General features: G+C 39.6%; 1 protein-coding gene across 1 annotated transcript in view; it reads right to left on the reverse strand.

Moving 5' to 3' along the window:
• LOC102682254 (tau-tubulin kinase 1) overlaps window positions 1-15,597 on the reverse strand; it is a 60,339-nt gene extending 44,742 nt beyond the window's left edge. The window contains exons 1-4 of the mRNA XM_069179853.1: window positions 15,418-15,597; window positions 7,218-7,376; window positions 5,561-5,708; window positions 1,342-1,415 (exon numbers count right to left, since the gene is read on the reverse strand). Of these exons, the coding sequence (XP_069035954.1) occupies window positions 1,342-1,415; window positions 5,561-5,708; window positions 7,218-7,325 (330 nt within the window). The 5' untranslated portion in view covers window positions 7,326-7,376; window positions 15,418-15,597. The remainder of the gene's footprint in view (window positions 1-1,341; window positions 1,416-5,560; window positions 5,709-7,217; window positions 7,377-15,417) is intronic.
• Window positions 15,598-16,920: the final 1,323 nt, after the last annotated feature.

Consider the following 16,920-nt stretch of genomic DNA (forward strand, 5'->3'; position numbering starts at 1 on the left):
AGATACTATTATTAATTAAAATAAGAGAGTGTTTAGCATTAGTCATTCATTGCAGGTGCCTAGGTGTCTAGCGTATATCATTGTAGATGTCTATTAAAAATTAGCAACAAGTCAGCAATTTACTAAATTTATATATGGTGTAGTAGAAGATACAGTGTGTAAAGAGTAGCTAATAATGCCAAGTACAACCAAATTTGAACACTGATGACCTGCATTCTTCAAAAACTTTCACCAACACATTAATAATTGAAGGAGATATTGGTTCTACTGCATTTCTAGACTATTGAAAGTAACTAGACTAAAAGCAAATCTTCCGAGTATTTTACAGAGTAGACTTATTGAATTGTAATAGAAACAAACCAAAATATGTGGCAAAATCATTTTTGTTCAACTGAAACTTTCTTTCACAAAACTAAATATTCTGTACAGCACAACTGTTACTGGTGAAATGAGTTTGTCTGCACAAATGTTTCTACAGTTTAGAGTACAAATCTGACTCCTTGGATTGTTTTACTAGCAGTTTTTCCGATAGTTCATTGCCACTTCTACTCCATACCTTTGTCTGGAAAATGTCAGCACTAAATGGCTAGGAAGTTGCTTTTGAAGAGCACTCCTACAGGATACGGCTCGCGGCAGATTCAATTTTGTTCTGGATTTATCCACAGCTGTGAGCTGTTTGCCTTCCCACGTCAGCTTGTGTTACATGGCCAGTTAAGCAGGTAGCAAGAGAACACTTTGGTTGGCATATTGATGCACGGTCATGTATAATTAAAAAGCCCGTTTGCTGGCTATCGGCGAGATTTAATGGAGTTGCCCGCTTCTTATGTTCAGTAAATTGGTTTGGAGAAAGGCAGTTGTTCCAATCGGAGCAGGGCAGGTGATGATTAATCAGCCTGCTGTTCACTTTGCTGAGAAATCCTTGGTCAGAACATGCCAAATCTGTCTAAATTACAGCTCTCCCATCAGCACTACTTTCTGCAGAGATACTGAAATTAGTTCCTGTTTCAAGCAGCTCCCTTAATATGCCCTTCCTCAATGCAGAAGGCTTGGCTACAGTGCTGTACAATTAATCTTTGTGGAGATTCAGCCGGCATCAGCCTGATGTCAACCATAACCTGTACAAAACTCTATTTTTCCCCGAACATCAGCGACAGTGCTCAAACACAGTCGAACAATCTGTATTCTGGGCATCTGAGTCTTGTGACAGTCCTACAGTTAAAACTGTATGCTGTATGCAGAGATTGCAAAAAAGGATATTCTAATACTTATGGATCCTCTAGTGCTCTAGTAACTGATACTAACACTGTTTAGTGTGAACATTGTTCAGGGAAGACCACTCACCTGAAGTTGCATGACCACATAGTTGAACTTTTCATTTCTTCCACATCCAACAAACTTACAAACATGGTCTTTTCCTGAACACATAACACAAAAAGAATAAACAATATGAAGATTTAATTGTGTTTTTACTACATGGAATTAAGCCAGACATATAACATGATGTCTTATATATATAACTATATAACTACATATGTCTTATATAACTAGTGTAGTTTATATAACAGTTTAAGAGAACTTTATATATGAAGCATTAATTAACATGGGTATGGAACCCCTGGTATTCAGAGGATCCTAACAGAGACAAAAATAAATGAGATGAGAGAACAAGAAATCCCCATGGATGAAACATCAAAGGAATGTATAGGCTACCATCATAAACTATAATAAATCACAAGATTGTAAATGTTAAGCTTAAAACATCTCATTGTAATTAGTGAGATTTCAATACATCTGTGACTGTGTACTGTAATGAAATTCAGGATCTCACATGTGAGTTTCAAATCAAATGCAATCAAGAGAGTAAAAGCAACACCTTCAAAGATGCAATGAAAGAAACCAAACATCACAAAAACTGTACAGGATTACCGGCAGCCTGCTTGTTCAGTTCTCACCACACCACTTAAACAACATCAGTGCAGTCAGTATGAAGTACTTGTGTTTGATTTATTTTAGCTGAGAAATACAGAGGCCTTAATAAAATATGTTCTTCTGTCTCCGTTTACTCTCTGGGATATATTAAGGACAGCTGTCTGGCAGATCAGAAGATTATGCTCTAGTGTGGGGCTGATAAATGTTTGCTCGTCACTATAAAACCACCAAAAATGACAAAATAAACTTTGTGTAATAAAGACTGGATGAACCAGCTATTTGACTTTAATCACATTAGGTACAGTCCAGCCTACAGTTTGATGAAACGGGTACTTCTTTTATTTAATTGGCTGTACTAAAGTGCAAATTTTAAAAAGAGATGCCTTTACAAAAACACAAGTACGCCCTCAGCTGGTAGGTTTGGGGAACAGCATAAAGCTATCTGTCACAGGGCCCAGAAAACATTCGAGGGCTAATAGGCTGAACAAGCACACATACCACACACTAAGGGATCTCACTGTGGCTCCAGTCTTAAAGGTGTTTATTATTGAAGAGCTTGAGCTTGAAATTTCTTCCTCCCCACTTCGACAAATTCAGCACGACCATTTCACAAAAGCGGTTTTGTTTTTCTGTGCTGCCGGAATTTAGAAAGGCAGATCCCAAATTCTAATTCTTATCTATTTGTATGAAAAAGACCAAAAGTCAGATACAAAGTGGCCAGATGTGCAAGGCTCCTGTCTGCCATGGGCCGGTTTGCGATCATGACTTATTTACCCAATGGCCTGCACAGTGCATAGGTAACAGTATTCAAGGTGATAAGGAGCAGCTGTAATCTGTGTGTAAGTCATTTTCAACAGGTTGGCATGAAAAAAAATGACATCAGCATTGGTGCCTGCAGAGATCTGAAATTCTGTACAGCCGAAAAACAAAAGTGGCCAGCTGCCACACTTTATACTGAACACAGCTTCAGGAGGTGTATACCACCAGCCTTTCACAAATGCAAAACTTAAAAACACTGCAAATATCACATGCTTTGCAGTTTAGGAAAGGAAGGTCTTGCTTAACTAACATGTTAGAATTCTTTGAATAAACAAAGCAGTAATGGATACAGAGTATAAAATTTGATAAAACTCCTTATAAAAGATTAATTCTAAAACTTCAGGCAATAGGCATTCAAGGTAATGGAACATGTAATAGGTTTATTCCATGCTGAAAAGAGAAGAAAGAAAACACAACGTTTCGGCTTCACACCCGAAGAAGGCTCCACGGCCGAAACGTTGCGTTTTCTTTCTTCTCTTTTCAGCATTTAAAAAACCTATTACTTGGCTCCTTTGCAGCCTATGCATGCTGACGCAGCTACCCACCTGAACTAATGCAAGGTAATGTGTGTGTATGTGGATTGACAACAGGTTAGTGGAAAGAAAACAGTACAGAGAAGGCAAATATTGGAGTACCACAGGCATCTGTATTAAGGCCAGTACTCTTCCGAGTTTATACAAATTATTTAATTTCTGGTATATTTAGCAAATTAGTAAAATGGGCATTTGATAACCTGACAGAAAACAAGGTGAAACTGCATCTTATTCATTCAATATTGGCATCATTGGCACCTTTAAATTTCGGTAACACTGCACAGTTGATTTTAGCATTGCACCCAAATGCAAACTAACCACTTCAGTGTTCGGCACTGGATAGGTTACATAAAAAATAAAAAGAGAAACCTAGGACAGGAGGGTTTTTCTATGTCTCAGAAGCTAGGCACGCAAACTTTCAGGCTGATTAAACACTTCAGCTAGGATGTGTTCATGCCCGGCAGTAACACGAAAGTATCTCCAGGCTATGAACCGGAACAAATGTATCTGACAGGCAAAGCTATAACTTTGAGCCCTATATCTACAATAAACTGCTGGGGAGGTCATAATCACTGCATATTTTAATGCGATCTGCTATTGCTTGTTCAATGCAGGGCACACTAATTTTAGGGAGCTCAGCTGAAGTGCAAGAATTTATCTTCAACAGTTTATGGCCGGAGTAAACGACATCAGAGATCCCCCAGTAGATCGTACAGTCTAGTTCATCTGAGCCTTAATTTTTTTAATTGGGCTATTTTTCTATTTAATAGAACTGTAGCTTTTTCTGTCTGCTCTTTAGCAGTTGATTGCGTAAAGATGCTCATGAATGCAGTGACTCTGGAGTATATACATTAAGGGCATATGCTCCTGATTTCAGGAACATGCACAAGGTAATGCTCAGCACTCTGTTCCCCATGGCTGTCCACTGAGCTACACATGGATACTGCAGAAATGTTAATAAATAAAGAACACACTGAAAATGGAAACGGTTTACAGACGTCTTAAAAATTATTTTGAAAACCAACCTAAAAGCAGGCTCTTGAGAAATTTACTTCTCAGAAATGTAGGTTTAAATCAAAGAGTATAAATGTGATTCATACCAGCCGTCTCCTGCATCAAATACATTGATGAAATAGATGAGTGATGATACATATTAAGATTCAGTGTTTAACAAGTGATTATAATGGGAAGCTAACTTTATGTATACAACAAAATTACTCAAAATGATTATTTAAAGCATTGTGTTTATTGTAACCAACAGGTTTGGAACACGCATGTTTCACATTTGCTCAATCACAATGCACACAAGGTTAATGCCTCTGGAGAAAACATGCTACCCTGTAGGCTAAAGTGACAATCAGAAGCTGCAGTACAGTCTGGAAGAAGATCTGTCATTGCAATCAGACCTCTACGCTGTTTTGCTGCCCTGCAATTTTGCCACAGTAGCTTCTGAGTTCTTTATTTTCACCTCCATTTATCTGGGTCAAGCTGACCAGCAGATCTGCAAACACTCTGTTTCATCCTGAGTCCACCTCATCTCAAGTATCAATAGACTGGGGAGATTAGACAGACACACATCCGGGCAAATGAGCTCACATCTTCCATAACAGGAATCCCCAGAGGACCCATTCAGAGACCAGAAGCATCTCTCTGACAGCGCTTAGGCTGTCTTATAGGAGAATAATGTGGTCTGATCTCTTTTCGGCTACACCCATTTGCAACACAGGCTCCTGAGAAACAGCTTCTCAGTAACATAGGTCTAAATAAGAGTATAAATATGATCCACACCGCTCATTCTCCTGTCCTATATATTCACTACATAGACTACTGTTAATATCACATACCATTCCAAATTAGCAATTAATATAAAAATCTTAATTTAAAATGAACTGATAATTTTGGAATTATTTTCTGTTGCAGAAAACCAAAAATGAATGTTGACATAAGTATATCACAAAAATATTAAAATAAATGTAAAATTGATGCATATTACATTGTGCAATGAGTCAACACAACAAGGTATATTATCTCGTTGTATTTAATGTATATATTATGTGACAACAAGTGATACATGAGTCGATATAGTTTGAAAAATAATGTTCTCTTTCCTTTCCTGGGGAGAATATCTGAATCCAATGAAAAACCATCACTCTCTTCTGTATTATCTATCTAATCCTTGAAGATGCAATGAAAATATTTGCTTTATTCTGCATGCTTTAACAGTCAGTTCATCTATAAATTAATGCAGCATGAATGGAGAACACACAAGCTTGACCCACCTTGCAGTTTCTTCAGGACTGCTACTTCCATCTTGAGAACCTGTTTGGGCTGCTGGGCTGACTCCACCTTTAGTGCCACGTTCTCTTTCGTCACCGTATCAACAGCTTCGTAGATCTCCCCGAAACCTCCTCCCCCAATCTTCTTCAGCTGAGCAGAACGTGATCAGCTATTAATAGGACTGAATCTCCACAGTCTTAAGAAGCAAATACCCACCTCAGCTGGATGGAAATCAATATCTTAGTTTACTCTACAGCTCTCTTCCTCTCTGTCATTTAAAAACTTAAAAGAATCTGCAAGGTTTGCACCCCTTCCCCATATTTTTTTATTCCACCCCCAAATCTGATTTATTGACTATCAATACACCCCTGAAGTTTCAGGATTCAGATGTATTCTCATGAGGCATTTTGTCTGGCCAATCAATTATTTTGCTCTGTAAATACCAACTACAGTAGATCCATCCTACACCCAAGGTATTGTGCTTCCCTTGCTGTCTAAGAAAAGAATACGTCAACAATCTGATTATAACAGATAAGATACTGTAACATCTGTGATAGCTTCTATTCCTCATGTTTAAATCATCCCAGCTTTCACCACTAGTCTAACATACTGCAGGGTATATCTTCATCTAACACTCAGAAGCAGATGACCCGTCTGTCATTATTAAAACGTATCCTATTTCTTTTCACAATTGTGTTTTATTCCAAATAAAATAAGTATATCATTGAGATCAGCTCCACTGGACAAAGTCACAATGTTTTTTTAAGTCATGAGAAATCCTTCACCTCTGGTTTAAGAAATAACCTTCTTCATATTCCCCCAACAGATGGCTGTTATTTTTTGGAGGCAAGTACTCAAAACAGTGTTTTAAATGTGTTTCAATTTGTTCCATCTGCAATATTGGAAAAACTGAAGGATGCCAACCATAAAATCAAGTTTAATCAGAAAGTAATACATTTCTTGGATGGATTGGAGGGCCAGAAATAGACATCCGAATAGACACCAGATAATCTCAGATTAATCCCAAATGCCTTGTAAACCTGTCTCATATTCGTGTCTTTTATTGGATCAATGGTGTTATGAAACATGGGAGTTCTGAATTAACCACTGTGGCAGAGTACATTAAAAGCCACTTCAAGGTTCAATGTCACTGAGCCATAATCCCACTGTGCATTTGTCTAAAGACCAACATCCTGTCGTCTCTCTGCTCTCCATCAGGAGTCAGCAGTATTTAAGCGGTTATTCGCCAGAATCAAACACATTCTCGCCTGGATTTTGAAAAATGTGCTTTCAGTTGCAGCCTCACAATGTAAAAGAGGGGGCGAACAGGTCAGTCATGGCGTTAAATGAAATAGGGCCGTAACAAACATGATAAATGAACAGTGAAACACGCGCCAGAGGACATACAGTAACCGTAACTGGGAGCCCTGTGGAAGTGAACTGAAAAATGAGACCAGGGGGCACCTCATCACCCAAACGGCTGTGGGAGTACAGCATGAGTTATCCAGCCATGCTGCTGAAGCCGATGCCCTGGATTCATACCAAACAGGGCAGGATGAGACTCCTGGATCAATGAGCTACTAAATAGCACATGGTATAAATGGGCCAGATGGCCTCTTCTGGATTGTAACCTTTCTTCTGCCCTTAACCCATACTCACCACTTTCCATCGCTCCTTGACCATACAGTTGGCGGGCAGGATGTCGGCCTGCTCCCCGGCCCCGTTCATGGTTGCCGCGTCCTGAAGACCTGGTGCTAGGCACTGCATCGGCCAGCCAGACAGAAGTTGAACAGCGCCCAATTTAAACGGGCCATTTATCTGCAGGGGGTTCAACAGAGACACACGTGACTTTCTCAGCTCCGTGCTTCACTCCCATCGCACTTCGTGAAATACAGCTGTTCAACAACATGAAATGAGTACAGACGATGACCTCATTTTCTTTTGGTTTCGTTCTGCGTGAACTTCCACATTGTTGTTGTTTGTTTGCCTGTTGCTGCGAAGTAACATGGATGCAGTTTAGCCATCCCATGGGAGAGAAGAAAACTCTAACTGCACGCTTACAGTCCCCCCTCCCCCCAACTAAAACACGAACCAATAATAAGAAAAGAAAATATAAAAAATATTGTAAATTTAGCCCTTGGAAATATCAATATCTCTGTTACCTTTCTAACCTGGACTCAGTCCAAAATCCAAAATGTATTTAAGTAAAAAATAAGAACAAAAGCCTGGAAAAATCAATATTTAAAAGTGATTAAATGTGACACATTTCACCAGTTTTCATGACATCAAGCTTCACACTAACCATGCTTATTCCCAAACTGAATTAATATTTGCACTGTCCTTTCAAAATGTGCAATTTAACAAACTGTAGTTATCTTGGATTCCTTAACAAAGAGCCTGTGGAGAAGGCACGCAGGCTTTCAGGCATTAACTAGCATTCCCAATTAAAAAGAACATACTGAGTACAGCACATACTGTACTTGAAAAACAATCCACTTCTTCCAAACATTTAGCTAGCAAAAAATCAAGATCTCTTTCTGAAACACCGTAGTCATTTATGCTCTATGTCCAGATTTTTAGAAGATTAAGACTCCTGTCACTGTGAATTTTCCACAGAGTTTGTGAACTGCTTTCTCGTACAATGGTGCAATCTTTGGAAGGACTCTTCTAGCACATTATACTGTAGCACTTTGTGAAAAAAGCATGTCGTTGGCTATTTCCTTGCTGTTCTCCATCAACTTTCCCTCTACATAATCAAATTTCCATGAGTAACTCTTTTATCAAAAATTCTGTAAACAACAGTAATTGCGTAATAACAAGTTTGTGATTACGCTACACTAGCATCAACATTTCAGAGATAAACAGTGTGGTTAAAATAAGAAGGATTGCTATTCTTCTAATATACATATAACTTATATATACATACTGTATATATTCATTCAAAACTTTCATTCATTCACTGAGGAATGAGGGTCTGCCATCATGTGACCAACCATGCTGGCCATTTGGTTTGGGGAAATGGGGGATTATGGGATATTGTCAAGGCTCAAACCCATGCCCAAACAAGCGAACATTTGTGGATCCAAAAAGATTCTTCTCAATAACCTTAACCGGTTAGCAAGTGCACGCAGGGGAACAAGCCAGAAGCCAGAAACAAGCTAGATTCAGCTACACACACATCGTTATTCACACTGTCATTTGTCCTCCTGCAAATCCTCAGGACTGGGACCAGGAAGTAGACGATAAAATGAGGTAAAAGTGTCAGTGTGCATGCAACATCTGCAACAGCAGAAAGCCATGCACAGCAGAGTAAAACTGACAGAGGCTCAATGCTGGGGCAGCAGGGCATGCTGGAAATAATTTGGAAATCCTGTCTGCAAACGCAGTCAGCTTGGCTGATGTGTCCTTTGCACAAAACGGAAAAAGGTCTTGGGAAGAGATGTAGCCAAAAGACACACAGGAGGAGAAATCCTTTTAGCAGCCATTGCGAGGTGCAAAAGCGAATCTGAATTTAGCAAAGGGTCTTAATGTAGCCATGAGTCTTTCTTCACTGCTTGAATCTAGAACTCAGGAAATGAGGAAAATCATGTCTGTCGATGACATGTGTTGCTGTTCCATGTCTACTGAGAGCACAACAGCCTCACCCTAGATGAGTGTGTTAGAATACACTTTAAATACATTGATCAAAGTAAAGCACTTTCATGCACTCTTTTCAAATTGATTATAAGATTAAAGGGCAGTGCTCTCAAATGGCACGTCAAGTGATTGTGATGAAATATAATCATGTATAAATTACTTCCATTTCTGCCACTACACATTAGGTTTAAGGCTAACCGTGGAAAGGACGATACTAACAGAAACCGTGGCCAATGTTCTGATCTGGTCCACGATTTTAAAGCAGTATGTAAATCCCAAATCAATACATTGTTTACAGCTTCAAAACATGTTATTTAGTAAAAATGTATCCTTCACAAGTACAAAAATAATGAATAGATAGTAAATTCCAGCAATCAGGGCATTCCTGGTCACTGATTTGTCTTCATTAATCTTTATAATAACAGAATGATACATAAAGTAATAGTAAATATTTGGTCTTTGAGAACCTCTACAAAAAGCCTTTGTACTATTTACTCAGCTTTCATCTGTCTTATCTAGAAAAATTCTAAAGTTAATTCCACAATAAAATCCAATCAGAGAATTGTCTTCACTGTGCTTTATTTATGAGTAGATTGCTGTGACCAGGAGACAATCTCTTCTGAATATCTCTAGCAATAACTTGGCAACAAAATGTATTGATTGCCAACATAAATAAATTTGAACACCATGGGACTAACATTTTAATAATGTCTTTTATTGTACCTATACAACACACACTTGAACAGTGTCCTCCGGCTGCATGGTACAAGTAATTCAGGCTGTAAGCTTATTCTTCCAATGAATCTCTGTGATCATGATTTAAATATTTAGCAGGCAAATATCTCCCATTCTTTGGCAATTTATCTATTTATTTATGCCTTAAATATGTCCTGGTTCTTTGGCTACGCCTCAATTTCCCTTCAGGATCAATAAAGTTTTATCTATCTGTGAAATTTACAGAGACCATACCCTAAGGAAAGAGCAGCATTATGAGCCAGTTTTCGATCATCTGGAAAGTGCAAGTCACTCTTAATTCTATGATGACTGGGAAATGGGAAACCATCTTTAAATGTTGCTAACTTTGTGGCACACTTTAAATATCGTTCACACCCCATTATGCAAGTGCAGCATGCCAGTCTACACACACAGGCCAGAACTTGGATTGGACCGAGTTGTTCAGTTTTGTTTGAGACCAGCAGACATACAGTGAGCATCTGCACTCCCCAAAATGCCCAAAGTCAGTGACGTCTGCTAGACAGCTACAGACATTGCTTTGAGTTAAGCCCATTCCAGAGTTCAGCTATTAGATAAGGCTATCAGGCTGCAAATAGAGCCTGTCCTGAGCTTTGGAATGCAGGGGTTCTAGTATACGGTCTGGACTTGAATGATCAATTTAGAGAATCTGCTTGAGGCTCAAGGGTGAAGCACATTTAGAACTAGAGCAAAGTCTTTAACAATGATACTGCTAATCTCTCTACAACAGACTCATCTTGGTAAACACAGACATGAAACTGTGCACCCTTCAGTTGTTTTTCTCCGCCAATTTAAAACAGACAAAAAGGGGCCACTTTTGCAAAAGCAGGGGTTTATCACGTACAGCTCTCCTGAAAGGGCGAAAGAATCAAACCTCAGACTCCAAGGGTTAGAAATCTGCAACAGCCATTATCAGTTTGAACTTGGAAGCACAAAACAGCCACATTTCCAGGGTCCGATTCAAGAACAGGTACTGTAAACCTCTCACCATAGTGCAAACCCTCTTCAAAAACCTTACGTCTTTCTGAAAATGCTATGTACCGGGTTCCCAACTCACATGATGGTACAGCCCTCCTCTGTCAGCCTGCAAGTCAATGAAATTCTGTTATAACTGGCAATGCAAGACATTACAGCCACACACCAAAACCCCAAATGTTGTGTAATAATGTGATGGCATCTCTTCAATTATCAAGATCATGTCAGCACAAAATATTTGCCAGTTCTGAATCTGGTTTTACATCACTCTCAGCCCAATCCAGATTACAGCATTTCAAAGCTTGCTCAGAATGTCTTCCACAGCAGTGTGGAAGTGTGTGCTGATGTATTTTGTCTCAAGCTCAAAATAAAGAAAGTAGCCTGAAAATCAATAAACAACCAATTTGTCTTTTAAGTCGCTTGTTTTAAGACACATATTTAATACCACCCATAACTAAATGCTTGAAACACCTGGGGACCTTTGTCAAAAGTTAAAGAGAAAATCCATATACTGTATGAAGGCATGAAGAATGGAAAGGTGAGAAAAATGTTTTTTTAGTCCAACGTCTGCAGCTAAAACACGTTTTTCGCGGTATTTAATAAAGGAACCTAAATAAATCCCCAAATTAATTAGCTTTCTTCATTACCAGCTATACAGTACATGTGATGAGAAGGCTGGACCAGATTAATAACTGTGTCATACATTGCTGCTGCTGCAAAAAGCCAGAAAGACTGGCCATTGACTGGGGTCTTTTACTATTGATTTTAACAAGGACACACAAAGACAAAACAGGTGCGAGACACTGAGCACTGGCCTCCGTTTTCTCATTTTGAACAGGAAACATTTCACAGAAACAATGACTAAACCATTACGAGTTTCCTCTTTGCATGGCTACGAAAAAGGCATATCTAGAGTAGGCAATAAGATGGCCAACAGTCCCTGTGGAATGATTTAAATAATAAGCAGTACAGTTTGGGAAATGAATGCAGAATTTTCTAACTCAAATCCCTTATACAGACACCACCACATCATTTACAGATTTAAAAATCTGCAGAACGTTACAGCAAAGCAATTTGTAAGACACCTTTAAAAGGCCTGCCCTCTGAAGTGTTAAAAATGAAGAGGGACAAGAACAGCCTGTTTATTTGGGTTGGAATTACTCTGACGGTCTGACGTCTGTGCCCTTGACCACAGAAGCTGCAGACTGTCTCACTACTCGCACTTAGGAGTTAGGAGAGACTCCTCCGACATTTACCACTTTCACCTGTCTTGTAATGTTGCCACATTGTTTGGCTCATCATTAAGGTAAACAAATAAATGAAAAATAAAATATCTGTCACAGAGTTCAAAGGTGATCAAATGATCCTAATCCCATTGGGATGTCCTAGTCCACAGATACCGCTACAGATATTGCGGAAAAGACTCATTTTCCAGGAGATCCCTGTGGAACTGTTTTCTTAGACCTCATATTAAACCGTTTGCATTCTGATCACATAACATTAGCCACCTTAATATATATATATACCCTCCTTGCAGTCTTCCAAAAACATTGACATTGTTCAGATCTTACATTTATGCAGCTCTCCAGCTGACTATAAATGCCAGGAAGAGAAAGATTGACCGCTGTAGATTCTGACGCGAAATTAAGTCTGTTTAGTTTCAATCCAGGAAAAAAATCCAGTATACAGGTGAAATCAAGGCAGAACACACGGCGAAGAATTAACGGCAAAGAAAAATTGAAATTTAAGCGGTATGCATTTTTACCCCTCACTTTTATCGACACCAGAAACTGCCAAAACAAATGTTTGATAAAATAAACCTTAACATCATGTTTAAGTAAATTAAGTACTTCCAAACGCATACAAAACACGCACTAGATCCACGTATTTTTTCTACTGTTCCACGCAAAGGGAACTCCAATGAACTAAAAATTACCGTTATGCTCCAGATAGCTCATAGAGGCCTGCAGAAAGGAGACACGTCTACCTAAAATTGAAAGTTTTTATCTTGCTCCAAATGGAAGTGATAATGTAACATGTAACCATTATTAATTCACCATTTGATAATAAAACATATTGTTGTGATTTTGTTAAATGACGTGGAGCTGACAAGATACCACTACAATCATGGTATTTACAGTATGTGATGATTTTAACAAAGCGAACGATGTGGGCTATAAAAAAACAAAAATGTTCTTCGGTTTAATTTAGGAATAATCTGCCTTACGGACAGCTCTAATATTTTTAAAATGATGAAAAACATCAATCATCAGAAAGATCAGACATGTTCATTATTAAATTTATTGTACAAAACGTTTTTCTCTCGGGTAAATCTAAATGACAAGTCGATTTAACTGAATCCTTCCAATATAGGGGTAATAAAGCTTTATTCCCTATACATTTTAGCTGTACTGTATATGCTCGTACTGTACTTGTAAAAAAACGAATGCGATTAAGTATTGTACCATAAAATAATTAATTACGAAGGATTCCAAAATATGAAGAGGCTATAATAAACCACAGAGGAACCCCGTGTGCATTACATAATTCATTCACTTCAGTGTACACGGTCACCCCAAAACACCGACGAAATCCCATTGCTAAATACGGTCTCTCTCTGTTTCATTCATTCACACAGCCTAACCACAGCCCCTGTAACACACCCGCACGCGAATAGCACACTCTTGTCGTTTCAGAAAAGCCAACTATCATAAACCAAACGTGCCGGATTGAGTCACTGCCATCGCATCACATCGATCATGCAAGTAATGTCGTTCAAAGGGATTCCGAATGACAGTTCGCTAGGGCACCGTCCCGAATAAGATTTACCTGGCGCCGACTCTAAAGTGGTCACTTCCCCGCCCTGTAACCTTCAGCACCGGGGATCATGAGGGTTGTGCTGCACATGCCACAACCCGTCCCTAACCACCGCAGTACAACCTGCGCCCGGGAGATTTTTAAAAACTGAGAAAGGAGAGAGGAAAGAGAGAGAGAGAAAAAAAAACACGCCGCAGCGGTCGGCTCACGATACCATCACTGCGCCCTGTTACAGTCCACTCGGTCCGCCCGCCCCGCCAGAGGCTGTGCCCCTCACGACTGAGCAGCATGGAGGGGCTCGGCTACACTACCGCATCCAGCTCTGCAGCTCCGTCGGCACGCTGGGCCATCCCAGACGTCAGCTCCCGTTATCCCGCAAGACCGAAAACCGCATCACTGAAAATCCATCTCCTAAGTTGCATATCGATACCAGAACCGAGAAACAGTTGGAGCGTAACTGCCCTGTTCTACCCTCGTTTAATGCAGCTGTTGTTAATTTATGCTGTGTTAAGGTACATACGTACACTGTTATGCCGGCAGATGATGTGTGTTCCGTTCGCATAAATGATGTGTTGGGGTAGCTACATATGCATTTCCTTGCCAAATATCCATCACTGTTTTTATCAAGGTGATATATACCGCATTCTTCGTAAATAAAAAGTAACCTAGTTTATCAATCATTTTTTTTATCCTGATTTTTAGTAAATTACTCGTAGCTTTTCCATTCTTTCGAATCTGTGTGCATTTACACAAGTACATTTACTGCAAATGACATTTTCGCGTGCAGTGTTTCTTGCAGCGTGAATGCGTTTCCCTATGAAAACACAAATTAATTCTTTGTAGCAAGTGACAGAGGACAATTACATTTCTGCAAAGTCCAAAGCTGGGGGAAAGAGTTCAAATTCTTTATTTTATATCGCGGAAATCCTACAGGCTTGCCCTCTCCACCTACAGAGAGATTTTTTTTTTGTCCGCAGTGCAGCGCGAGCCCCTACTCCATAGACACCCAACAACAGGCATCGTCCTCGCGACAGGCGGCGCACGAGGACACCGGTTTCCCAAGAAACAACAGCCACCCCACGCGCCTCGCTCCCCGCCCCCTTTTGGTCTCGCCCAATGGCCAAGCCCTTCAGACTTGTCCCCGCCTCCCAAGACCACCTTCTGCAGCCTCTCATTGGAGGAATGTCCTGACAATCATAGGTGTGAGGCATAATTCATTAGACCGGGTAGGCCGAGCAGGGCAACATGGGAGATGTCGTTCCGCGCATAAGAAGTCGACACTCTTTACGAGAACCTTTTAGAGGCGAACACTACAACTCCCATAAAGCACTAACAAAGCTTTTCTTATAAGGCCTGCATTAAAATGCATTTAAGTCAATTATTCATTAACATTATTCAACATAAATGACATCAATTAATTAATTCATCTCAGATGGCATAATGCGGATGGGACCGTTGCTTGTTTTAATACCAGGCTGTCTAGTTGTTCCTTGCCAAAATAATACGGTCACGCTTCGGCAATAGCAAGGTGCTCCCCTATGGGCGTTTGCTACTGCCAGCCTCCTACAATAGACAGGGTGCCAATTTAACGAAATCCGGACGGCTAAAAATGCATTAACGATAAGCACACCATCAGCGCTGAGGGAGAAAAGAAGCACGAGAATATAATTTTTCTGACCTGTTCTTTTGCCGCCTTAATAAGATCTCAGTTTTGGAAGCTTCGCCGAGGCGCATTATTCGGCTTGCGGGGTCATTGCAGTTTTTTTCTCATTCGCTCCTGCACCATCTTCCACCCTCCTCTTCTCGCCGTCCGCTTCTCCTCCTGAATCAGCATCACAGGGATTCTCCCACAATGCACCTCGCAGCCTGCGCTCCCTGGACCGTCAGCGAGCTGTAGTTAACTGTGGATGTTTTAGTTGCGTAGCAACTTGAGTGAAGTATTCGGCAAAAAAAACAACCTCTTTTGACGTGGGTGCGTTAGAATCGGTCTAGAAGACTTGAAAAATCAAGTTCTGAGAGTATAACGCATACCAAACCGGCAATTTTAAATTGTATTTGATCATGTTATATATCTATATATTAATCTAATTAAACGACTGTAACAATATCTTAGCATGCTAATCAATTTTATATTCCATTCCATTAAAAGATAAAAGTATAATTTTATGATCAGTTATCCCATTGCCATAAGAACAACTGCGATTAATAAAAATAATACATAATTCCTTACTCGAATATAGAGCTTTTAACTAAATACTAGTTAACTAAAACTCTATATATTTAACTACAATACTATATATAAAGGTGATACCACAAAAATAAGTATAGACTGGAACGGTTCACATATAGAGTCTCATCTTTGCCCTCTTGCCGTTTTCAATCAATTAATATGGTATTTCATACCACCAGTGGGTTACTGGTGAAGAAAAGTCTGTTATACTGTTGGTTCATGCAGAAAAAAGCACAAGGACAACCAAGAGGGCATCCATTTCTAAAATCTTCCAGGCCACACTGCATGTATAGTTGAGAACATGTTTTTAGAACTGCAAAGTAATGTTACTACAGTCTTTAGAGTGTCCCCGAGGACATCATATCATTATTTTCTACCCTCAAGCCCTTTTCTAATTTGGATCTTTCCACTCCTATTCCAAGTGTTCTTCTGAAATAAAATTATGCTCCTCAGTGGCATCAAAAATACAACTGCTATTCTGTATCAAATGCCATAATCAGGTTTTAATAAATAGTAAAGAAAATAAAACATTGCGGCTTCAATAGATCTATGACGCTGCAATAACTGAGCCCCTATAAAAAGCAGGCAGAAAGAACAAGACGCTCCAGGCCATTATCAGATATAAACATCCCATCTGCATTTTCCCCACAAACCTCCTCAATTTTAATTTGGCTCTAGATGACTCACAACAGGCTGGTCGGATCTTTCTAAAACTAGAGAAATGATTACATTGGTCACGGCTAACCTGTTGGATCAGAAACTGACGCTAAGCAACACCAAGGGGGAAATGAAATGCTGCCAACAGAATGCAGGAACAATATCCCCCAGGCACTTTGTTCCCGCTTCTCTGTGTATTCACAATCATCATATTGAATCTTTGAGCCGCAGCTCAAAATGCAGTATGTGAAACAGGAAAACCAGAGGGCACGAACTGAAACTAAGGGGGCAGGC

The sequence above is a fragment of the Lepisosteus oculatus genome, chromosome 17 (genome assembly GCF_040954835.1).
Source record: "Lepisosteus oculatus isolate fLepOcu1 chromosome 17, fLepOcu1.hap2, whole genome shotgun sequence".
Classification (NCBI taxonomy): domain Eukaryota; kingdom Metazoa; phylum Chordata; class Actinopteri; order Semionotiformes; family Lepisosteidae; genus Lepisosteus; species Lepisosteus oculatus.